Source organism: Neoarius graeffei, chromosome 13 (genome assembly GCF_027579695.1).
Source record: "Neoarius graeffei isolate fNeoGra1 chromosome 13, fNeoGra1.pri, whole genome shotgun sequence".
NCBI classification, from domain to species: Eukaryota; Metazoa; Chordata; class Actinopteri; order Siluriformes; family Ariidae; genus Neoarius; species Neoarius graeffei.
Window position 1 is genome coordinate 69110930 of NC_083581.1, and position 25180 is coordinate 69136109.

The 25180-nt window shown below is 42.0% G+C and overlaps 1 protein-coding gene across 2 annotated transcripts in view; it reads right to left on the reverse strand.

Annotated features, from left to right (window-relative positions):
- The window catches only part of adcy6b (adenylate cyclase 6b), a 228253-nt gene that overhangs the window by 48993 nt on the left and 154080 nt on the right, over positions 1-25180 (reverse strand). For both annotated transcript variants that reach the window (XM_060938414.1, XM_060938415.1), the window contains exons 6-10: positions 22612-22723; positions 21493-21620; positions 17458-17616; positions 17167-17308; positions 14520-14648 (exon numbers count right to left, since the gene is read on the reverse strand). In XM_060938414.1, coding sequence (XP_060794397.1) covers positions 14520-14648; positions 17167-17308; positions 17458-17616; positions 21493-21620; positions 22612-22723 — 670 coding nt within the window. The remainder of the gene's footprint in view (positions 1-14519; positions 14649-17166; positions 17309-17457; positions 17617-21492; positions 21621-22611; positions 22724-25180) is intronic.

Genomic DNA, 25180 nt, shown 5'->3' on the forward strand with positions numbered 1-25180 from the left:
TGAGCGTAGGTGTGAATGCGAGTGTGAATGGTTGTCTGTGTCTATGTGTCAGCCCTGTGATGACCTGGCGACTTGTCCAGGGTGTACCCCGCCTTTCGCCCGTAGTCAGCTGGGATAGGCTCCAGCTTGCCTGCGACCCTGTAGAACAGGATAAAGTGGCTACAGATAATGAGATGAGATGAGATGAGATGAGATGCAGGCATGAGGAAGCAGTCAGATATGAATCTTGCAGGACATGAAGTAACAAGCAATGCGCTCGCAGTGTTCTTTTATTCATCCTTAGTTTAAATTAGACACTGGTTTATTTATAGTTTTGAAAACAGAAGCAAAAAAATTTGTTAGAACGTAGTATTTCGGGCAGGGACAAACAAAAATAATAACTGTGTGACCAGGATTACAAACAGACCTGCACAAATCTCAGTCAATTTTCAATTTCAAGTTTAATTTTCTATCCAGATTTTCCTAAAGCTGCTTCGTGACAAAATCTATTTTCAAAGTGATACTGAACTGAATTATGCCCTGAGTCCAAAATCACTCACTACTCGCTATATACTGGGCTATACAGTGAGTTCGCCATTTTGTAGTGCTGTCCGAATGTCTAGTGAGAATTATTACACCCTATATAGATAGTGGACTCATAGTATCCCATAATGCACCGTGAAAAGTAGTGTACTAGTAGTGATGGTCACTAACCAAGCAATATATCCCATCATGCACTGCGGCCATGCTGAAAGAAAACCTGTAAAAGGAGAGTTAAGTATTTTAGATCGAGCATCGCAGTCGTTTGTTTTTCCTTTCTGATAACGGGCACGAGACAAATGTATAAGTTGTGGTGCGAAAATGGCAATGTAGCGTGTTGAGGGTGAATGAGAGGGTGACGGAGGAAGAACCACATTACAAACAGACATTCGAGTACAATTAAAAATAGTAAAAGAACAGAAAAAAAGTGAAAATAGAATAAGATGGATAAACTACAAGAATAAAAGTTAGAGTGCAGAACGAGGGATTAATCAAAAGCCTCAAATTTGATTTAATAAAAACGCAGTGGCAAAGAAGAAAGGAAGTATTCAGCCTTGATTTAAAAGAACTGAAAGATGCAGCAGACACAAAGTACTTTGTATTTATTAACGTGGGAAATACGCTCAGTATAATACGGATTTATTATTTCGAAACCCCACCAGCCGACTAATCTGGCACGTTTTAATTGTGCGACAGTGATGACGGAAATAACGGCATGACGGAGTAGTGTCCGAAAACGTTTTTTTTTTCTTTCCCATTTTACCAGTGAGCTCACTATATAGTCCTCTATCTAGAATTCCCTAGACAGTGAATAGGGAGTAGTGAACGAGTGAGTGATTTTGGACACGGTTATGGACTCTAGTGATGACACAGAGAAACCAATTCTTGTTTAGGCCATGCCCACTCTGGGTTTATATCCAAATACAGTAATCTAATATACCATGCACTGGTTGAAATTATGGATTCAGTGCATGGTATATTAGATTTACACTACCGTTCAAAAGTTTGGGGTCACTTTGAAATGTCCTTATTTTTGAAAGAAAAGCACTGTTCTTTTCAATGAAGATCACTTTAAACTAATCAGAAATCCACTCTATACATTGCTAATGTGGTAAATGACTATTCTAGCTGCAAATGTCTGGTTTTTGGTGCAATATCTCCATAGGTGTATAGAGGCCCATTTCCAGCAACTCTCACTCCAGTGTTCTAATGGTACAATGTGTTTGCTCATTGCCTCAGAAGGCTAATGGATGATTAGAAAACCCTTGTACAATCATGTTAGCACAGCTGAAAACAGTTGAGCTCTTTAGAGAAGCTATAAAACTGACCTTCCTTTGAGCAGATTGAGTTTCTGGAGCGTCACATTTGTGGGGTCGATTAAATGCTCAAAATGGCCAGAAAAATGTCTTGACTATATTTTCTATTCATTTTACAACTTATGGTGGGAAATAAAAGTGTGACTTTTCATGGAAAACACAAAATTGTCTGGGTGACCCCAAACTTTTGAACGGTAGTGTATATCCCTCATCAAAAAATTCCAAACTGAAAGTGTTAGCTACAAAGAAATAGAAATAAATCTGAAAAAAAAAAATTAGAGGTCTAAAGGCCCGGTCCCACAATACCGATAACTACAACTATAACAATAACTATAAATAAATCAGTTCCCTGTGCAGTTTATGTGGTCGGTGCTCACACCAGACCGATAACGATCCCTATAGCCCAGGCCTGGGTTTATCCGTATCAGTGAGATTGCTTCTGGAGCCATTTTTCCAGGTCTGGATCTGATCCGATAAGACATCTGACCAATCAGGTAATTGTTTACATGTGATGTCGTCCGAGCATGTGCTATTTTTCCCCGGGCATCTTTGTACATCCTTGTTGCATCATGAAGTCACGGAATGCAAAAGCATGGATCTTTTATTCACGGATATGCGATCATTTTTCGTGAAATATCAATAGTAAATTAATAAACATTATAAATGCAGGTAAGATGTTTTAATTATGAACTTCGGCAGTCCAAACATTTAATTGTTTAAGACTTCTTTGTTAGGACTGGGACTGTTTTGGCCTCTAGAGGCCACTGTTATTTCCTTTTCTGGTCATGTTTGTTTTGGCCTCTAGAGGTCACCACTGTGTTCTGTGTTTTGTTTTTGTCTTATTGCCTGTTTCCTGCCCCGCCCTGTCCTTAATTAGTTTGTGTATTTATACCCCTGAGTTCAGTCCTCGAGTCTTTGTGCTGTTATGTTTAGCTCCAGTTTCCTCTGTACCGTGTTCCTTGCTTGTGTCTTTGTGGTTTTTGTACTTTGCTTTCTTTTTGGACCTTTTTGAATTTTGTTTTTTACCATTTTTGAGATCTTCTGAGCGTTTGCATTTTTGCCTTTTCTTTTCTTATTTTTGGACTTTGAACTTTTGGATATTTTTTATTTTCCCTTTATCTTCTGAGCTTTTGGATTACTTTTGTTTTTTGCCGTGGATTGTATATATTGTAAATAAAACTTTCTATACTTTTTCTACTTCCGCCTCACGCCTCTGCATTTGAGTCATCCCCCTGGTGGCCTAGTGGGGGTTTGCTGGATTATCATACCAGCGAACCAGGTTCAAATCCCAGTAAATCCCTAACGTTCTTCATTTTTTATCCGTGATGCATCGGTATGAAATCGTTAACCAATCTGTAATATACTGAAACGTCCGTGACCGATCCGTTAATTATTAGCATCTGTGATGCAGCCGTATTAAAATCCGTAACCGCTCTGTATTTTGTATCCTTTTTTTATTATTTCCATAGTCTGTGACCTATCTGTATTATATCAACCACCGGAGTGTGTACACGGGTTGTTTTGGAGTCCAAGCTGTACAATACGACCCGGAATAACGTGCTACTGCTTGGAAAAACCTTCCATGACTATTCCTAAGTTGCATGCATTTATTTCCCCGAGTGTCAGGACCAAGCGATATTATAGTCGGGATTATAGTTGTGGTGTTTCTGCTCCAGACTGCATACATGTCAACCTATACGGAATGTCCGTATTTTATATGGATTTGATTCAATAAACGTAGTATATGGGCGTATAAATAAAGTTATACGGATTCTTTAAAAAAACTTCAATATTTATTTAGAGCTATAATCAATTCCCACGATGATAAAAGAGCGCATAACATTTACAAACGTACTGTACACCACAGACAGCCAGTAAAGAGTCTTATGAAATCGCGCGTTATCTTGTGGTAGCGAGACTTCGTTCCACTTTTGATCATGCGCACACCGCATTGCGAGAATCCCGCCAACCGTGAAGTCATAGACATATAAACATATTCTACGCAGAAGGCGTCGTCTCATACGTCATCCTCGCTGCCATATTGGATGTGGCAAAGTGGAGATTCTTCAACCGTCTCTGGTATAGCGTCTAGACAGTAGCCGAGAATAAAGATGCCCTGCGTTTAACTGTACCAACAGGTTTACCGTCCAAACGAGATCACATGGGATTACCTTTCACAGGTGAGACTGGAAAAATACTTTTCATTGTATTTGGTCATTATAACATAATTTTACGAACAGATTTTCCTGACTTTGCGGCTAATATGAAGTCTCGCGCATAATAGCAGCCGCTCGGTGAAACCTGTCTCCAAACAACAAAGTATTTCCTTCGTGACTACGCTGATAACACTTTTTGTTTTTGTCAAACATTGGAGCTTTGTATTCATTCTGAAGGTTTATTGTTATTAATATTGAATAAAAAGTAACTGGGATATATCATGTTAATTATCATTCAAATTTTAGGTAAATTATTTTAATTTGCATCTTATACGGATTTTATAAGGGAAATACGGATTTTGGAGGTTGGTTATACAGGTTTGATTGACGAAAGGTTGACATGTATGAGACTGGAACTAAATTCAGGCATAGTTATAGGTATAGGTCCCTCTCTACTATAAAATGCTCACAGAGCCATAGCTGTGACACGATAATATGTATTTATTATTTTGAATAAATCAATGGATCAATGGTGGAACTATGTTATATCCCGTGAGCCATCCTTGGCCGTTCTCTGCACTGGAATTTTTTGATGAGGGATTTAAAGATATAAATACAAAGCACTATATAGATAAAGATACAGATAGTCTTACTGTGTTACAACATGTTCTGTAAACATGTTAATAGTAACAAAGAGCACTGTGGCACTGAGGGTGTGGTCGAGCGTCGGTTGTGTGCGGTGAGGCGTCAGGTTGAACCAGCAGGTACGGTAATGTGACGAGTTACACCTGTGTCTAATTACTGGCGGGATATTAATGTGTCTCGGTGTGTCTTTCACAGCCAGGACGTGAGCGAGAGCTGGGTGCCAACCCAGTGTGTTGTGAGTGTGCATTTTATTCATCTCATTATCTCTAGCCGCTTTATCCTGTTCTACAGGGTCGCAGGCAAGCTGGAGCCTATCCCAGCTGACTACGGGCGAAAGGCGGGGTACACCCTGGACAAGTCGCCAGGTCATCACAGTGCTGACACATAGACACAGACAACCATTCACACTCACATTCACACCTACGCTCAATTTAGAGTCACCAGTTAACCTAACCTGCATGTCTTTGGACTGTGGGGGAAACCGGAGCACCCGGAGGAAACCCACGCGGACACGGGGAGAACATGCAAACTCCGCACAGAAAGGCCCTCGCCGGCCACGGGGCTCGAACCCGGACCTTCTTGCTGTGAGGCGACAGCGCTAACCACTACACCACCGTGCCGCCCTGTGCATTTTATTTATTTATTTATTTATTTTTATTTAACCTTTATTTTACCAGGAGAGAAGACCCATTGAGATTAATAATCTCTTTTACAAGGGCGTCCTGGCCAAGAGGCAGCACAGGTTACAAAATTAAAAGTACAATTTACAGGAGTCTGATTAAAAGAAAAAAAAAATCATTTAAAACAGTTACAAATCAGGGACGCCGTCTCAAGTGCTCTCAGTCTGGAGTTAAAATCGCTCAATGGAATAAGTTCTTTTATTTTTAGGTCCTTTCGCAGCTTGTTCCAGGTGGTGGGGGCAGAGAAAACAAAAGCTCTTTTTCCCTGCTCTGTGCGGACGGATGGGACAGAGAGCACCAAATGATCATTGGCGCGCAGGCCATAAGAGTCAAGGTTCCTCAGTGTGATTAGGTTACTGATGTAGGGTGGCAGTAGTCCAAGTATTGCCTTGTATATAAAAGGTATACCAGTGAGTCAACCTCCTGGTAGACGGTGACGGCCATCCGACTCGGGAATATAGTTCGCAGTGATGGGTCAAGGCCCTACAATAATGCATGTGAGCATGGGTGCCGCCAGGGAGGGAAAGGTTAGAACAATTCTAGGGGCCCAGCACTGCCACGGGGCCCTTTAAGGGGCTGATAATATGCTTTTAATGATTTTAATAAGACTTTTGAAATAACAATGCAATATTCCATCTGGTAAAATGAGCTAATTGAGCAAGGTTGTCTATTTCTTGAGTTCTTCAACATATTGTCATTTAACCCTCCCCCTTTTGCGAAATGGTACGGTCCAGTTCTGGTAGAAGCGCGATGCGTTAAATCCGTGTGCTGATCAGTGCAACGCTACTTGCTGCTGTGTCGCGGTGCAGCAGCCAGCCAGCCAGCAGTGGAGTGCGTACAGTCTATGATCGCTAAATATGAAGAGTGGCTGTCAAAAACGTAAAGAAAGGCAGCTGAAAGCTGAGAGGGACCGGAGAGGCAGCCAACTGGTCACTCAGTTTTTCCCAAAGAAAGGTAGCTATCGCTCACATGTGTGTTCAAAATATTAGCGAATGGTAAATGAACAGTATGAACGTGGTTGGATTAGCCTATCAAGAGAACACTTTTACAGTTTGTACAGTGACATTTTTTCCATTTTAATAACTGAACTGACTTGTGTGATAAACAAGATGAACTATTACGTTATGCTGGTGCTAATAACTAGTGCTAATAACCAGTTTCATAACTAATGGGGTGCCCTAAATATGCACAGATTCAGCCTCAGGGGGACCTCCGCCCTACCAAACCACTGAACTGCCCTTTGGAGAAGGAGGTAAGCAGTGATACAACCCATAAATGCTTTAGGATTGCTGCTTTTGTTGAAAGTTGGGGGGTCCAAAATTCTAATCTTTCATGGGGCCCAAAATTTCTGGCGGCGCCCCTGCATGTGAGTTACTAGCCTAGTAAACTAGACCCACTCGCCTAGCGGCCAAAAATATTTTTTTCCTGCGAGTGGGTCTAGCCTCGCACCATATCAACAAAACACCCCGGGCATCAAATCGTGCCCGCCAATCACAACGCAAGGTTTTTGTTTGGATTCTTTGGGCGGGCTTTTGCAGGAGTGATGACAAAGCTGCGCGACGCTGGAGAAAGCGCAACAGGAAAGATGGCTACGGCTAGCAAACAGCGCGCGTTTGACTCCGCTTTGGAATCAGTTTTAGAAGAATTAGACTTGGAGTTTTCATTGAAACATGAGCAGGAAGAGGCTCTCCGCTCATTCCTTTTCAAGAAGGACGTTTTCGCTGTTTTGCCGACCGGCTATGGCAAAAGTCTGATCTACCAGCTGGCTCCGCTCGTAGCCAAAAGGATGGGGCTAGTTTGTGCAGTACGAAGAATTAATAAACAGCTTTGAAACATTACTTTTTGATCGTTTCTTATTTTCCCGTTATTTTAAATTTAAGGGAAATTATTTCACCAAACACCACTAAATAAAAATAAAAACTCAAACAGTTTAAGCAAACCCTTGAAAAACACTTGAAAAAAATAAGTGTATGTTAAGTATGTGGTACAGACTCCAAACTTGTGGTCATTATCTCCAAACTTCTTAATATCTAGAACCTGTTTATTAATTAATATGCATTTTGAAAAATTATTTATTCCAAGGTCTCCCCCACTGCTTTCTGTCGCTCTGACTACGTCACAGTCACTGTTGCGCAGCGGGTTGTTCCACCCCCACCCTTCGGAAATGTCTACGAGCGAGGCCAGGCTAAATATTCACATTTAGTCTGGCTTGCCAGGCTAGTGAGTTACAGCAAAGTCACCCGAAAAGTGAAAAGTAAAAAAAAAAAAAAACACCCCTCGACCTGTCACGCCTGTCTCCCAGTTCCTCATTGTGTGAACGTGAACAGTGTTACAACTACATTTACAATCCAAAGCCCGTTTCTGGGTGATTGAGGAAGATGGAGAAAATGTTCTGAGTCAGATGTTTGTATATTAATAACATGCAGAAGTGCTAACATTGCTGAAAAGAAAATCCGATCAGGTAGAGAGAAAAAAAAAAATAAGTAAATAATAATTCCATGAAAAACACCCTGGGCCATGTTGGTGGATGAGACATTTTAGTTTGATAAAATCTGGTGTAAAAAAAAAAAACTGCTTAGTAATAAGCAATTACTGTACTTCCTTTTTTTTTCCAACCAACGAAAGAGATGACAGTTCAGCCGCTTGCTTTCTGCTGGCGCGAATGATTAAACCTTGTGAATTCACAGGTACATCTAAATCAGCGGTGTCCAATCTTACCCAGAAAGGGCTCGAGTTCGTGCCGGTTTTTATTACATCCAAGCCAAAGACACAGCTGACAGTCTAATGAAAAGCAAGGTCACCTGATTAAACAGGTGGAACCAGGTATGGCTCCGGCTTGATTGGGATGAAAACCTACACCTGCACTGGTCCTTTGCGGATAACACCGGATGCCCATGATTAAAAAAAAAAAAAACCTGCTGTGAAAAAAAGCAAACAGCAAACACTAACAAACACAAATGCATCCTTCATGTCGTGTGTCGTTTCCCGTTTTGTAAAAGTGTAAATTTGGTCTGACTGAATACAACCCTGATTCCAAAAAAGTTGGGACAAAGTACAAATTGTAAATAAAAACGGAATGCAATAATTTACAAATCTCAAAAACTGATATTGTATTCACAATAGAACATAGACAACATATCAAATGTCGAAAGTGAGACATTTTGAAATTTCATGCCAAATATTGGCTCATTTGAAATTTCATGACAGCAACACATCTCAAAAAAGTTGGGACAGGGGCAATAAGAGGCTGGAAAAGTTAAAGGTACAAAAAAGGAACAGCTGGAGGACCAAATTGCAACTCATTAGGTCAATTGGCAATAGGTCATTAACATGACTGGGTATAAAAAGAGCATCTTGGAGTGGCAGCGGCTCTCAGAAGTAAAGATGGGAAGAGGATCACCAATCCCCCTAATTCTGCGCCGACAAATAGTGGAGCAATATCAGAAAGGAGTTCGACAGTGTAAAATTGCAAAGAGTTTGAACATATCATCATCTACAGTGCATAATATCATCAAAAGATTCAGAGAATCTGGAAGAATCTCTGTGCGTAAGGGTCAAGGCCGGAAAACCATACTGGGTGCCCGTGATCTTCGGGCCCTTAGACGGCACTGCATCACATACAGGCATGCTTCTGTATTGGAAATCACAAAATGGGCTCAGGAATATTTCCAGAGAACATTATCTGTGAACACAATTCACCGCGCCATCCGCCGTTGCCAGCTAAAACTCTATAGTTCAAAGAAGAAGCCGTATCTAAACATGATCCAGAAGCGCAGACGTCTTCTCTGGGCCAAGGCTCATTTAAAATGGACTGTGGCAAAGTGGAAAACTGTTCTGTGGTCAGACGAATCAAAATTTGAAGTTCTTTATGGAAATCAGGGACACCGTGTCATTCGGACTAAAGAGGAGAAGGACAACCCAAGTTGTTATCAGCGCTCAGTTCAGAAGCCTGCATCTCTGATGGTATGGGGTTGCATTAGTGCGTGTGGCATGGGCAGCTTACACATCTGGAAAGACACCATCAATGCTGAAAGGTATATCCAGGTTCTAGAGCAACATATGCTCCCATCCAGACGACGTCTCTTTCAGGGAAGACCTTGCATTTTCCAACATGACAATGCCAAACCACATACTGCATCAATTACAGCATCATGGCTGTGTAGAAGAAGGGTCCGGGTACTGAACTGGCCAGCCTGCAGTCCAGATCTTTCACCCATAGAAAACATTTGGCGCATCATAAAACGGAAGATACGACAAAAAAGACCTAAGACAGTTGAGCAACTAGAATCCTACATTAGACAAGAATGGGTTAACATTCCTCTCCCTAAACTTGAGCAACTTGTCTCCTCAGTCCCCAGACGTTTACAGACTGTTGTAAAGAGAAAAGGGGATGTCTCACAGTGGGAAACATGGCCTTGTCCCAACTTTTTTGAGATGTGTTGTTGTCATGAACTTTAAAATCACCTAATTTTTCTCTTTAAATGATACATTTTCTCAGTTTAAACATTTGATATGTCATCTATGTTCTATTCTGAATAAAATATGGAATTTTGAAACTTCCACATCATTGCATTCCGTTTTTATTTACAATTTGTACTTTGTCCTAACTTTTTTGGAATCGGGGTTGTAAATCCGATAAAAGCAGAAAAATATTGTTTTCAGTGGCTCACGGACATGTATTACTGCAGCCAGGGGTCAAACTAGTAAACGCTCCTGCTAACGCTATATGTACACTACCGTTCAAAAGTTTGGGGTCACCCAGACAATTTTGTGTTTTCCATGAAAAGTCACACTTTTATTTCCCACCATAAGTTGTAAAATGAATAGAAAATATAGTCAAGACATTTTTCTGGCCATTTTGAGCATTTAATCGACCCCACAAATGTGATGCTCCAGAAACTCAATCTGCTCAAAGGAAGGTCAGTTTTATAGCTTCTCTAAAGAGCTCAACTGTTTTCAGCTGTGCTAACATGATTGTACAAGGGTTTTCTAATCATCCATTAGCCTTCTGAGGCAATGAGCAAACACATTGTACCATTAGAACACTGGAGTGAGAGTTGCTGGAAATGGGCCTCTATACACCTATGGAGATATTGCACCAAAAACCACACATTTGCAGCTAGAATAGTCATTTAGCACATTAGCAATGTATAGAGTGGATTTCTGATTAGTTTAAAGCAGGGGTGGGCAATTATTTTTTCCATGGGGCCACATGAGAAACAGAAAATCTTGTGGAGGGCCGGACCAAAAGGCTGAACTAAATTCTGCATAATATTAATTGTATTTCTTTATATAAAGCAATAAATATAATTGTTTTTACAAGCTGCTAAGACTGGTAATAGTATGGAAAAAACGAGGTTGCCTTACAAAAAATGTCATTTATTCAATCAAATTTCCCAAAACAATGGTTAACAAAATGTGAACGTTTGTACCTTTTTTTTTCAGTCACATTCACCCCAAAACACAATAAAGACATCACAGTATTGTCTTTCTACTCCACATATCAAGCAAGATACATCATATTATAATAATAATGCCCACATTTGAGGGCGGCATGGTGGTGTAGTGGTTAGCGCTGTCGCCTCACAGCAAGAAGGTCCAGGTTCGAGCCCCGTGGCCGGCGAGGGCCTTTCTGTGTGGAGTTTGCATGTTCTCCCCGTGTCTGCGTGGGTTTCCTCCGGGTGCTCCGGTTTCTCCCACAGTCCAAAGACATGCAGGTTAGGTTAACTGGTGACTCTAAATTGACCGTAGGTGTGAATGTGAGTGTGAATGGTTGTCTGTGTCTATGTGTCAGCCCTGTGATGACCTGGCGACTTGTCCAGGGTGTACCCCGCCTTTCGCCCGTAGTCAGCTGGGATAGGCTCCAGCTTGCCTGCGACCCTGTAGAAGGATAAAGCGGCTAGAGATAATGAGATGAATGAGATGAATGCCCACATTTGTAGTCTAATCACCTCATGTGACTTGCTCGCAACAACGTTGATTCGGTGTAGGTTTCAGATCTACAGATCGGCTCGGGCTCCGGCGCCTGCTGGTGACGTCACACTATGTGATTGGCTGGACCGTTTGAAGGATGACGTACAAGTTTGTGGTTGGTCTGGACAAATTACGGAAGTAGTTATCGCGGGATTAGGTTTCGTGGGATTTCATGTCATGCTCATGTCGCGACGCGCGCATTGCGTTTTTGTTGAACACAACTTCAAAATAAAAGCAATGCACATTCAGTCCATGCGTGAGGTAAAATTAGAAAATACGTTTATTTTGTAATTTCTCATCTCATCTCATTATCTCTAGCCGCTTTATCCTTCTACAGGGTCGCAGGCAAGCTGGAGCCTATCCCAGCTGACTACGGGCGAAAGGCGGGGTACACCCTGGACAAGTCACCAGGTCATCACAGGGCTGACACATAGACACAGACAACCATTCACACTCACATTCACACCTACGCTCAATTTAGAGTCACCAGTTAACCTAACCTGCATGTCTTTGGACTGTGGGGGAAACCGGAGCACCCGGAGGAAACCCACGCGGACACGTGGAGAACATGCAAACTCCACACAGAAAGGCCCTCGCTGGCCACGGGGCTCGAACCCGGACCTTCTTGCTGTGAGGCGATAGCGCTAACCACTACACCACCGTGCCGCCCATTTTGTAATTTCTAATTAACCTTACGCGGGCCGGTCAGAATGAACCAAAGGGCCGGATGCGGCCCACGGGCCGTAAAATGCCCAGGTCTGGTTTAAAGTGATCTTCATTGAAAAGAACAGTGCTTTTCTTTCAAAAATAAGGACATTTCAGAGTGACCCCAAACTTTTGAACGGTAGTGTATGTAGCTGTAAAACCTCTGTAGCCTGAACAACAGGTTGAGAACACCAAGAACAAAAGTTACAGCTCATAGGTTTTTTAATCTTTGAACATGTCGATGAAATAAAACCCTTTCATGAGTGTGTGGATGTGAAACCTTCATCCTAATCTTTTTAATCCAGGTGACTCAATTCAAATGAAAGAATTACTCACAAATCACCCTTCACAAGCCAGAAAGGTGGCAAAGCAGGGATGAAGAGGCAGGAGGAGTGAATGTATCTAGGACCAAAATGTCTGAACTAAATAAATATGTGTTATTTACCAGCTTAAGGTTGGTCCGTATCATGAAATACCGTGACCGAGGTCTTGAAAGTACTGAGCGAGGCCCTCTGGGCCGAGGTCAGTATTCAAGGCCGAGGTCACGGTATTTCACCATACAGACCGACCTTAAGCTGGTAAATAATATATATATTTTTTTCTTTACCAAATTCTAACAGAAAACGAGAGCGCCCGAAAGGGAAAACCGAGCCGAGCCGCCATTTTGAATCCTCATTCACGGCTGTAATGCAAATTGCTTCCTCCTCGGTATACAAGTGCACTTCCATGGCAGGCAAAAAAAGCTACATTTTGCCGTCTATGTAGTCCCCTATTTATACAAAATTGAGTCATTCAGGATTCAGCCATGTTTTTGCTCGGCGTTAGCAACAGTTAGAGGTTTTTAGCTTTCTCCTGAAATGTTTTCTTTTATTTCTTCTTCCTCAGGGTAGTAAAACTCGCTTTCGCTGTGAACACTGTCGCTATCGCTATCCATGATGTAAAATTAATGCTATTATGCTGAGAAATGCTGGCAAAAATTTACAAGATTTTTGATAAAACTCATAAATAAATCTTATAAAAAAGATAAATGTTGACAAAAATTGCTACTATGTTTGTTGTTGTTGTGAACGAGCGAGTCGCCAGAGGGCGGTAACCAGGGTCCGTACCATTAGGATATGGACCCGCTCGCCAGCCAATCAGAGCGCAGGATTTGATGAAAACCGCACCGCGAAAAAAATAAAAATATTTATTACCTCGCCCATGATGGAGTCAGTGGGGTGAAGTATTGTAATCAGTGTAGCTTGTTTGTTTGTGTGTCTGTCTGTTAATAATCTAGCGTCTAGACGGTTATACCGATTGACTTCAAATTTTCAGGGTAGGTGTGCAATGGCCCGTAGATTACCTGATTACATTTTGGGGGTAATCGGGTCAAGTTGAAGGTCAAGGTCACTGGAAAGGTCAACCTTTCGGTCAAAATAACATTTTTCATTATAACTCAAAAACGGTTGCTGATAAACAGATGTTTACTATTCTGAGCATATCGGAACTCCCATATGGCCTTTCATTTGGCACCATGATCTTTGACCTTGAAAGATCAAACTAAAAGGTCATGGGTTTTCAAAGGGCTATAACTTTAAAATAGTTCATGATAGCCAGATATTTACCATTATTAACTTATCGGGAGTGCCATATGTGCTTTCATTTGGCACCACGATCTTTGACCTTGAGTGACTTTGAAAGGTCAGACTACTGTAAAAGGTTTTCAAAGGGCTATAACTTGAACATGGTTCATGATAACCAGATATTTACCGTTATTAACTTATAGGAAGTGCCATATGGGCTTTCATTTGACACCATGATCTTTGACCTTAAGTGACCCTGAAAGGTCAAACTCAAGGTCACGGATTTTCAAAGGGCTATAACTTTAACATGGTTCATGATAGCCAGATATTTACCATTATCAACTCATAGAAAGTCCCATATGGGCTTCCAGTTGCTGCCATGACCTTTGACCTTGAGTGACTTTGAAAGGTCAAACTAAAAGTTTTCAAAGTGCTATAACTTTAACATGGTTTATGATAGCCAGATATTTACCGTTATTAACTTATAGGAAGTGCCATATGGGCTTTCATTTGACACCATGATCTTTGACCTTGAGTGACCCTGAAAGGTCAAACTCAAGGTCACGGATTTTCAAAGGGCTATAACTTTAACATGGTTCATGATAGCCAGAAATTTACCATTATCAACTCATAGAAAGTCCCATATGGGCTTTCAGTTGCTGCCATGACCTTTGAAATGTCAAACTCAAGGTCATGAATTTTCATAGGACTATAACCCGACAGCTGATGATTGAGAAATATTACCATTATCAACATATAGGTATAAAATAAGTGCTGCCGGGCGAGGCTTGTTTTGCCTGGCGACACTTGTATTAATAGTGTTTGAGAGCTTTAAAAAAAACACAACATGCAGAAACCACTTCAAAACTGATGCATTTATAAATTCTTCTATTATTCTTAAACCAGAAGGTCCATACACAGTGTATTTTGTTTGTTTAAGTTTGTGTTCTGTGCAGAACTCACCATCTGCCTGAAAACTTTGGAGTCTTTGGTCCTGGAGAAGGATCTGTCAGACACCCAGCGGGGCATTAACACATCAGATGAGTTGGCTCTGGCACGCTGCAGCTTAGCCATCACAGCCTTCTCGTCTTTCTACATGATGCACACACGAAGCCCGAATAAGCCTCATCATGGCTATACTGTATAATGTATAACCAGGTTTTGAGTGGAGTCCAAAAGTCTGACAGCACAAGTGAAAATACTTCTATTTTACATAATTTTTTTAATGTGCAAAAGTCTGAGACACATGCAAAGAAATGCTGTCGACCAAAAATGGCTTAAAATAATGAAATGAAATGTGTCAACGTTAAAAAAATACCATACACAGTAATCAGTAAGCCATAATAAATGAAACAAAGTCAATATTTGGTGTGAGACGAGTCGACCCTTTGCTTTAAAAAAAAATAGCAGTCTCCAGTACAATGAGTGCAGTTTTATGCAGAAATGAGCTGTAGGTTTTACTGAACGTCTTACAGAACCAGCCGCAGTTCTTCTGGACACTTTGACTGTCACACTCGCTTCTTCATTTCGCACCAAAACCCAGCAGCCTTCGTTATGTTTTCTTGTTTTAATCTGAAAAGTGCTCCCTTATGGAATACGCTGCTCAACTGGAAACTTTTTTTCCTGTAATATTTAATTTTGTGCTGGAAAAAAACAACAACGAATGTTTGGAACTCTCAAATGTTTTTGTGTTGTTGACTCGATAATGTAGAAGTCATAAAATAGAAATCTATAACAAAGTTTGTATAAAACAATCGGAGGCCTAAAACCTTTGCACAGTACCATAATACAATATTTTTGGTAAAAATTTGAGTGAAAAGCAGAATCTTTGAAATATTTACATGAATTTCACAACTTCTTAGTACTTAGGACGCTCAGTTTTGCTTTAATGACAGTACGTACTCGAGCTGGTATGGACTTCACAAGTTAGTGCAAAACCTTATGGCCACTTTAGATCAAATCCATATTGAAGCCTGTCGTCTGAACACGTGCTTCAATACAATGCTTTTGTACAAAGCACTTAACATGGTCAATCCCACAAATTTGCTTATATTTAAATCAGGACCTAGAAATAGTGGAAAGTCTTGAATATTAAACACAAAAGATATTGAACATTTATTTTCTTTGTTTAAAAAAAAAATATATATATATATATATATATATATATATATATATATATTAGTGCTGTCAAGCGATTAAAATATTTAATCACGATTAATGTCGCGACTGTCATAGTTAACTCGTGATTAATCGCAATTTAATCGCACATTTTTGTCACATGAAAAACCATTGTAATTCTCTTATCAGCATAAAAAAGTGAATGGGCTTGCTCACCGTTCGAACTACGGGGGTACTCGGGGGATCCGAGATCCCCTGAAACAGACATGAGATCCCTTGAAAACATGATTTGGGAAATGTTGGGGGGTCTCTAAAATATTGGCAAAATGATGTTTATTGACATAGCAATCGTGTGTAACGGGAAGCATTTGCATATCCGAAGTGAGTGCGCGATGGAGAGCCGCGCTCTGAGACAAGCGCAAGCACCCCCCCCCAAGGGAAAAAAAGGGACCCCCCGAAAATATCGGCATAGTTCGAACACTGGTTGTACCAATGTTTTTTTTTTATTGCAGAGCATAACATGTCTTGTCACAGCCACTGCAAAGTGGGGCTGGAGCCGCCGATGGGAAAACGAAACCTAAGCCGAGCACCGTGGCTCTTTGGGGGAGGGCAGAGGACTCTGGCTGTGCGGGGCATGGCATCATGTCACAGAGCGTTAATCTCGCGATAAAAAAATTATCGCCGTTAAAATTGAGTCAAGTTAACGCGTTAATAACGCGACATTTTTGACAGCACTAATATATATATATATATATATATATATACACACACACACATATATTCACTGGATATTAGCAATCGTGTGCTCTGATTGGCTACTCTATTATTAGGCTATCAGCTCATATACCGTGAGTACAGAAAAACAAAATGGCGGAGCACATCAAGTCAGATATATCACTTTGTTATCAAGTATTAAAAAAAAAAAAAACAGAAATAGCAAAAATAATATAGTCCCCCCATAGCGCCTGTTCCACACTCCAGACCAGTTGGTGGCAGTAATGCACCTTTTAAGTTGGTTTGCCAAGCACCAAAAAACCCTAAAGAAGAAGAAGAAAATGGTGGACTGTGTAACTGAACCAGTTGAGGACGAAATAAAAACTCTACTCAAAAACAAACCCCCCCAAAAATAAGCAACTAAATATGGAATGAAAATGTTTGCAGTAAGAACATATCTTTTTCACAAATTGCTGCTGTCATTTCGCCGGTTTGTTTACATTCTAAGTGGAAATTATGTTGCTGGATGTTTTGCATGAAGTTTTTATTTATCGAATTTGCAAAAAATTAAAATAAAAATGCTCTGTTTCTCAAAATGCAGTGAATGTGGATAGAATAAAACTCAATCTCATCGCACATGGCTTATAGCCAACTCGGTGCTACGCGCCTCGTCGGCTCTCAGCTCATGTACGACTCGATTTCGTGGAATAACTGTTAATTATAAAGTCTCAGACTTTTGGACCCCACTGTATATCTGTTGTATTTGTGCATAACTAACCCTTTTCTGGCTGCAGCCCAGCACCAGGAAGGTCTCAATATTGTTGTCTTTGAGGTAGGCGTTCCTCTCTCCGCCAAAGCCCGGCTCCACCTCATAGTCTCCATTCAAATACTGCAGTGTAGCTTTAGTGATGTGGATACGTCTGTGGAAGTTTGATCATAGGTATCATCGAGTATGACACAAAGAATGAACATAAATCGAAACGTTTTGTATTGCTGGTTTGTTAGAACTCCAGTACAGCTCCACATGGTGTCCGTGTGTGGGATGTGGGTGGGTGGTGCTCACTCTTACCCTGCTTTGCCTCCAGCCTCCATCTGGTTGGCCAGTGTGACGTCATTGGACCAGACATCAAACTGCCACTTGCGTAGTCCCAGAACCCCGCAGTGCACACGCCCGCTGTGGATCCCCACCCGCATGTTCACATTGACCCCTGTGATTTCTCTCACCAATCTGCTCACACACACACACAAAATTCATACACATACGTTCTTGATAAGGCTGAAAAGTAGATTAACAGCATTTACATCATGGAGGGGGGAATAAATGAATGAATAAATAAATAAATAAATAAATAAATAAATAACAGTTCTACAATGTTCCATCAAGGAAACTAAAAGGTTATTTGGTTTGTCCCTTTGGGGAAGTCCGTATAGGTGCTATATAGAACTGTACATTCCAAGTCGAGCCCTTCAGAAAGCCAAACTTGCAAATCATCCATAAAACCATTCCATAATTCCCTTTCTTCTAGGAGTGTAATGTAAACATACATGGATACACACTGAATAAACTGTATTTTACTGCAGAAACCATAGTTTATATCATCGTTATACGGTACCAGTACTGAAACTGATGTGTCTTCAGAGAACCTTTTAAAGAAAGGTTTAAGATGGAAAAATTTCCACTAGTTTAGTACAGTCGTACTATGGTACTTAGGAACTATGGTTATCAAACTAGGTGGTGTAGTGGTTAGCGCTGTCGCCTCACAGCAAGAAGGTTCTGGGTTCGAGCCCAGCAGCCGGCGAGGGCCTTCCTGTGTGGAGTTTGCATGTTCTCCCCGTGTCCGCGTGGGTTTCCTCCAGGTGCTCTGGTTTCCCCCACAGGTCAAAGACATGCAGGTTAGGTTAGCTGGTGACTCTAAATTGACCGTAGGTGTGAATGTGAGTGTGAATGGTTGTTTGTCTCTCTGCGTCAGCTCTGTGATGATTTGGCGACTTGTCCAGGGTGTACCCCGCCTTTCGCCCACAGTCAGCTGGGATAGGCTCCAGCTTGCCCGCGACCCTGCACAGGATAAGCGGCTACAGATAATGGATGGATGGTTATCAAACTCTGAACCATGATACCTCTATAGCTTTGCTCTAGGGGAACCCTTTGTAGAGCCCCTTTCCAAACTGAAAAGAACCCTTGAACCCTTCAAAAATGTACCAAAGTTTTATTATGATTCTTAACTGTAACTATGGTTTTTATGGTTTATAGGGCAGTGGGCATGTGCCGTCCTTGACCACCATGGAATGGAGTAGTAAGGCATCTCCTTCCCTCCACTAGCCTGAGGTGGTGCCTTGAGCAAGCACGAGCAACCCCTCGCTCCCCCTGGTCAGGGTTACGACCGAAGACTGGACTCGACAGACTGTGTGGAGGAGACCACCACCTGGTGGTTCAATGGGCAGGAAGGTGGACCGAGCAAATAGTTTGTGGAGCGCTATCAGGGCACAGTGCAACACATAGAACACTGCTGGCCATCCACTGCATCCTGACCTAGCTCCAGCCATCTCGATTCTGTCTTGCCCCTGGACCCAGTTAGGCCGGGACTTGAGAACGAGGCTGGCGGCTGCGCAACTCTCCCTCACTCTAATCCAAGTCACACACAAGTCATAACAAGGCACAACTTAAAGGATCTGCTGCTAACATCTTGGTGCCAGACACCACAGCACACCTTCAGAGGTGTATTAGGCAGCAAGTGAACATTCAGTTCTCAAGGTTGATGTGTTGGAAGCAGGAAAAATGGGCAAAAGTGAGGATCTGAGCAACTTTGATGGCAAGACAACTCTCCAAAATGGCAGGTCTTGTGGAATGATCATGGTATGTAGTGGTTAGTACCTACTAAAAGTGGTCTAAAGAAGGATGCCTGGTCAACTGACAGGGTCATCGGCGCCCAAGACTCACTGCGCTATGCGTGTGCATAGCGAAGGCTAGCCCATGTGGTCTGACCCCATGGAAGAGCTACCGTAGCACAAACTGCTGAAAAAGTGAATGCTATCTCTGATAGAAAGGTGTCAGAACACACAGTGCATCTCATCTCGCTGTGTATGGGGCTGCATGGCTGCAAACCGATCAGATGCTGCTAACATCTTGGTGCCAGACACCACAGCATACCTTCAGAGGTCTTATGGAGTTCATGCCTCAACAGGTCAGAGCTGTTTTGGTGGCACAAGGTGGAACTACACAATATTAGGCAGGTGGTTTTGCTATTGTGGCTTATCAGTGTCCTCAGCCACAAGTTCACCATGGTTCCCCTGCGGTACTCATTGTGGTTCATTAGAAGTGTTCAGTGGCAGCGCTTTGTAACAGTCACAGGTGAAACTGTTCCTTTAAAATTTCAAAGTCTTCAGAACGTGACAAGCTGCATATTTTTGTCTAATTAACTTCAAGAGGGGGAAAAAAAAAGAAGACAGTGAAAGGATGACTATTTATAGCTGCTACAGTATGAAGAAAGTGAAAGTGAACTTGTTTCTTGTTTTAGTTACAACAACAAGGTAACTATAAATGGATCCAAAGTGTACCATGTTAAAGTGCCATTCCACCACTGGATGTATTCTTTGGCATAACATACTATATATTTTATGACAACATGACTAGACAGAGAAATCTTTTAGCTTCAAAATGATATATCAAACACAATTTTTTGACAACGACAAGTATATTAATTTTGCGACCAAAGTCACCTACCCTTTTAATTTCCGCGCGGTAGTGAAACGTGATGTCATCGGCAGGTTCCCCTTCTTGTGTACCACGTGTCGGTCTATTTTTAGACCAGGAAACCCCCAAAGCGAGAGAGTCATTTCTCCTCGTATATGGGGGCCAAAAAAATTGCAAAGAATTTTGAGTTAATCTTTCAGTTAGCTAGATTTATTGGTATTAGCTAGATTTATTGGTATTATTTTTATCGCGTTCTATCCGCCATCGCTGATAATATGTGCCACGTCACACGTCACGTGGTACACAAGAAGGGGAACCTGCCGATGACATCACGTGCGGAAATTAAAAGGGTAGGTGACTTTGGTCACAAAATTAATATACTTGTCGTTGTCAAAAAATTATGTTTGATATATCATTTTGAAACTAAAAGATTTCTCTATCTAGTGATACCATTTATATATGTTGTCAAAATATATTGTATTTTATGCCAAAGAATACATCCAATGGCGGAATGGCACTTTAAGTCTCATCTCATCTCATTATCTGTAGCCGCTTTATCCTTCTACAGGGTCGCAGGCAAGCTGGAGCCTATCCCAGCTGACTACGGGCGAAAGGCGGGGTACACCCTGGACAAGTCGCCAGGTCATCACAGGGCTGACACATAGACACAGACAACCATTCACACTCACATTCACACCTACGGTCAATTTAGAGTCACCAGTTAACCTAACCTGCATGTCTTTGGACTGTGGGGGAAACCGGAGCACCCGGAGGAAACCCACGCGGACACGGGGAGAACATGCAAACTCCGCACAGAAAGGCCCTCGCCGGCCACGGGGCTCGAACCCAGGACCTTCTTGCTGTGAGGCGACAGCGCTAACCACTACACCACCGTGCCGCCCGGCACTTTAAGTAATAAATTAAAAATAGTAATCGTTGGGAAATTGCCGGGGTATTAGAGGAATAAAATAAGAATGGGTTATTTTCCTATAACAGCATTTCTGGCTTTGAGAACATACTGTACATATTAACCACTCAAAGTCCAAACCTTCATCATTGTCTTGACGCAACGCGAGAGAAAAACGTCACGTACAAAATGAAAGATATGCTTTTATTATCTTCAGTGTTTAGCTGATCACGGCATGCCCTTGAAATTACCTTTCTAGCGTCAAGAAAACCAGCGTTTTTTGGAGCTGCAACAGAAACGTACTTTCCGGCTGAGAGTCAGCTCTTTTACATAGAACAGAATGAGCTAAGCACTGGCTCAGGAACCAGCACGTCAGTGGAAAAGGGCTGTATTTCACTGTTCTTTTTCTTTTTTTTTGTTCAATGTGAGCAGTCAATTTCATTAACAGTCACATTAATCACTGAGTAAACAGAAACAATTCTGATTCTGTAAACATGCAGACTCACGATATGGCCTCGATCATGTCCACTCCCATCTCGACACAGCAGTGAGCGTGATCTGCTCTCGGCTCGGGCAAGCCAGACACACAGTAGTAACAATCGCCCAGGATCTTTATCCTGAGACAGTGGTTCTCCTGCCAAAACAAACACACACGCACATTTGTCTTACTATCCTTGTAAGGACCTTCCATTGACATATTTATTAATGCAGCTAGTTAATACTTAACCCTAACTCTGACCTCACTAAACAAATGGAAATGTCAAAAATCACTCATCCCTACAAGGTCAAATCTGGCACATATTCCTATCCCTGAAGGTACATTTAGTTCCCACGAAGACAGTGAAACAACACGCCTCTCTCTCTCTCTCACACACACATCTTATGCAAAATTAGTACAACAATTCATCAAAAGAAGAACGCATACAGTATTAATTATTAAAGTCTTATTTGCAATATTTGCGATTTAACTAACGCTAAATCCGGCTCCCAACTTCCTGTAACAAACTGTTGCTCGTCAGGCCTTTGTTGCTCCTCAAAAATGTCCAACGTGTACAAACGTGTTTGTGTATCTTTTCAAAAGTACTTTATGCACACTGATAAGGTGATAAACTATGATCCGAACTAGCTCGATGTTCGCATAAGGCAGTTTATCTTGCGCCAGACAAACACGTCCTTGAAAAATCTTGGTTTTGTTTCAAATCACGTTTCAGTTTGAAACAAGATCAGACTCGGGAGCTTATGACAAAAATACAGATAATAATCATTTCCTTTGCCAAGCTTGCTCTGCTGTAATAAAGTCTCTAATCACTGTATCTGATGCTGTTTCTGGGTGAAATAATACTTTTCGAGTGACCTCATTCCGTCTGTAAGATCATCAAATTCAGCCGAAGCGATCGTTTTGTTATCGATTCGGTCTCCGATTGAAAACTCACAGCGCCCATAATGTAGCTTAATTGCCGCGGCTATAATAACTAGCAATGCGAAACCAAGGAAACCATACGCCGAGGAGAAATCAGGATTGTGCAATAATCCCAGATTTAATCAAGCAATCCCTCAGGTGGGCCAATGTTAAGAGTTGAGCCAAGGCCTGTGGCTTTAATAAGGGATCGATAGTGTTTGCTTACCCAGGCTAATTTGTCAAAACGAGCAAACAGTTCATTAAGTGTCATCACCAGCTCCTGCGCTGTGCACTGCGACGCCAAACTGGTGAAGCCTTCGATGTCTGCGAAAAGGATGCTGGAGAGAAAACAAACAAACAAATAAATAAAAGAACAGAAAGGAGGTCAACGTCAACATAATCGGGACATTCGTACCGTAGATGGCGTGATGGACGACGTTTGAGGAGTGCCGTCATTTCGCTTAGATTAAAGATAGGTCACAATCAATGAGGCAAGTCAGAGTCAGACACAAGCAGCCTGGCCTACATAAAGAGCTCCTGGCCAGCTAGAATTGTGCTCATCAACAACCATTTCCAGGCGACAGGATGAAAGGAGCACTGAAAGGCAACAGATGGCGCTGTTCGCTTCACCAACGCTGCGGCTGGGAACGTTTTTAAACCATTCGCCACAGCCGTTTCCCCACCCTTGAAAGAAAATTGGCCAATTTCATGCATTGATCTCTTCCTGACCAAATGTGACACAGATGCTTCGAGCCGGAGTGAATTATGTGGGATCGCTCTTGCTCGCACACAACTGCTAGACCTTAAAGCAGTGCGTGCTTGAGGTTTGTGACAAACTCAGAGCGCACTGCTGGTTTTACTCGACTCGCTTTAGTCGGCTAGTTAATTAGCCGTTTTACTGCGATACAGCTTGAGCTCGGCAGGGGAAGAGAAAAAGGTTTTGATGTTTTGTTGGGCTGCAAATGAAAATATAGTTTAGATGCTGCTCTGGTAAAGGAGCTATTTATTATGTTAGCCTTTGCTTCTTTCATGCATCTCTGCAGTGCTATTTAGCATTTTTTTTTGTTGTTGTTTTGTTCTTCGTAGACGTCATGGTCTTACTTAAAGCTAGACAGCCGTTCGAGTTCATAAAATCAGTAAAATGTTTATTTCTGTAATGTCTCAAAAAAAAAAAAAACAACCAGGCCATTCTGTGGCTGGGAAGTAATTTAATTTGAGGGGATTCCCGAGCAAATAATGTGCATGAAATCGCTCGCTTCGTGCAGTCAAAGCAGACAGAGGAAGTCCGTGTGTGTGCGCATGCGCAGGTTTACCTCCTCCTTCTTTTGGGTTTTACGGCAGCTGGCATCCACAGTGTTGCATTACTGCCATCTACAGGTTTACCTTTGAGCGTGCACTGACAATTACACCGACATTCTGTCGCTAAACGAACAGCTGATCACACCGAGGTGCTCGCTGAGCGCCCATATTTATCAGTTTGATATTTCCTGCGTTTCCTTTCCTTCGTGTATAACGTAACGTCTTTTCTTCTCGCTTTCTTTCCGTTACCGCGGTCGGTCTTTCACGTTTCATTCGCACACTCACGTCGTCCATGTTTCAAATTTGTATCCCGCAATGCCGTGCGCGAACGGGGAAAGCCCACCACGTCATGCATGATGAAGTATCTTGAATTGGGTCATGGTGAAGCAGGAAAAAATAGCGGAGAATTTAGGGCCACGTGGAGATAAATTCATTAATTGTTCTATTTGAAGTCTGTGATTAAAATTCAGTAGCTTTCGGTCCACTAAACAAAAATAATTGGGTGTCGGGAAATTTTTTTTTTTAATGACCTACACTTGAAAAAAGCCGACTAGTGGACTAGTGGTAGCGTGTCCGCCTCTCGATCGGGAGATCGTGAGTTCTATTCACGGTCGGGTCATACCAAAGACCATCATAAAAATGGTACCTACCGCCATCTGGCAAGGCACGCTGCAATACAGATGTGCATGGGGAGTTAAACTCTCGTGGTTACCAGAGGACTAGCCCCCCACTGTAACCCTAGCTATGTAATAGGCGAGAGGCCGAGGGCTATGGAGATCGGCGCCGCCCGATGCGCCACATACAGGTTGGGCCTGGTTAGTACTTGAGTGGGAGACTGCCTAGTAATACCAGGTACTGTAAGGCGTGGGAAGGACTTTGACTTGACACTTGAAAAATCTGAAAGGCAGTCTACCTTTAAGGACATTCTTGTACTTCTTTGGCAGCCAGGCTCTGTCCTTGACCCCTGTACCCTTCTGGAGTTCGTGATCTTCCTTCTGAGTTATCACTACCTTCTGTCATGAAGACTATCTTTCATTTCCTGCGCAGTAATGGATGATGGTTTATAGCTTGGATTTTGTAGCCTATTATCACAAGCGTCACTGCGGTGTAAAGGTATACCGGTGGGTTAATTCCGAGTTGTAGGACGGATTCGTGCCACGTTCCCACCTCGACCTCAGATGCCCCGCCTACAGGCCACAAAGCTTCTGCTATAGTGATTTTGAGCTTCAAAATCACAAACGCTACGATCTGACTCTCTTCAGTATGTGCGCACAAGAGAACGTTTGGCTTGTTTGAAAAACTTAGTAGTCATACTAAAGCTCATACTCTGGGAAATGTCTGTCACTGATCATTTGCCATGTCAATCAAACAGCCTTTTCCTTTAAAGTCAGCACTCCTTGGCTGTGTTCAGTCATGAACGGTATCAGGTTGTAGATCAGCTGTACTCTTGTTTTCTTTTGATAATGTTCAGGCGCTTGCATGACGAGTTCTTTCTC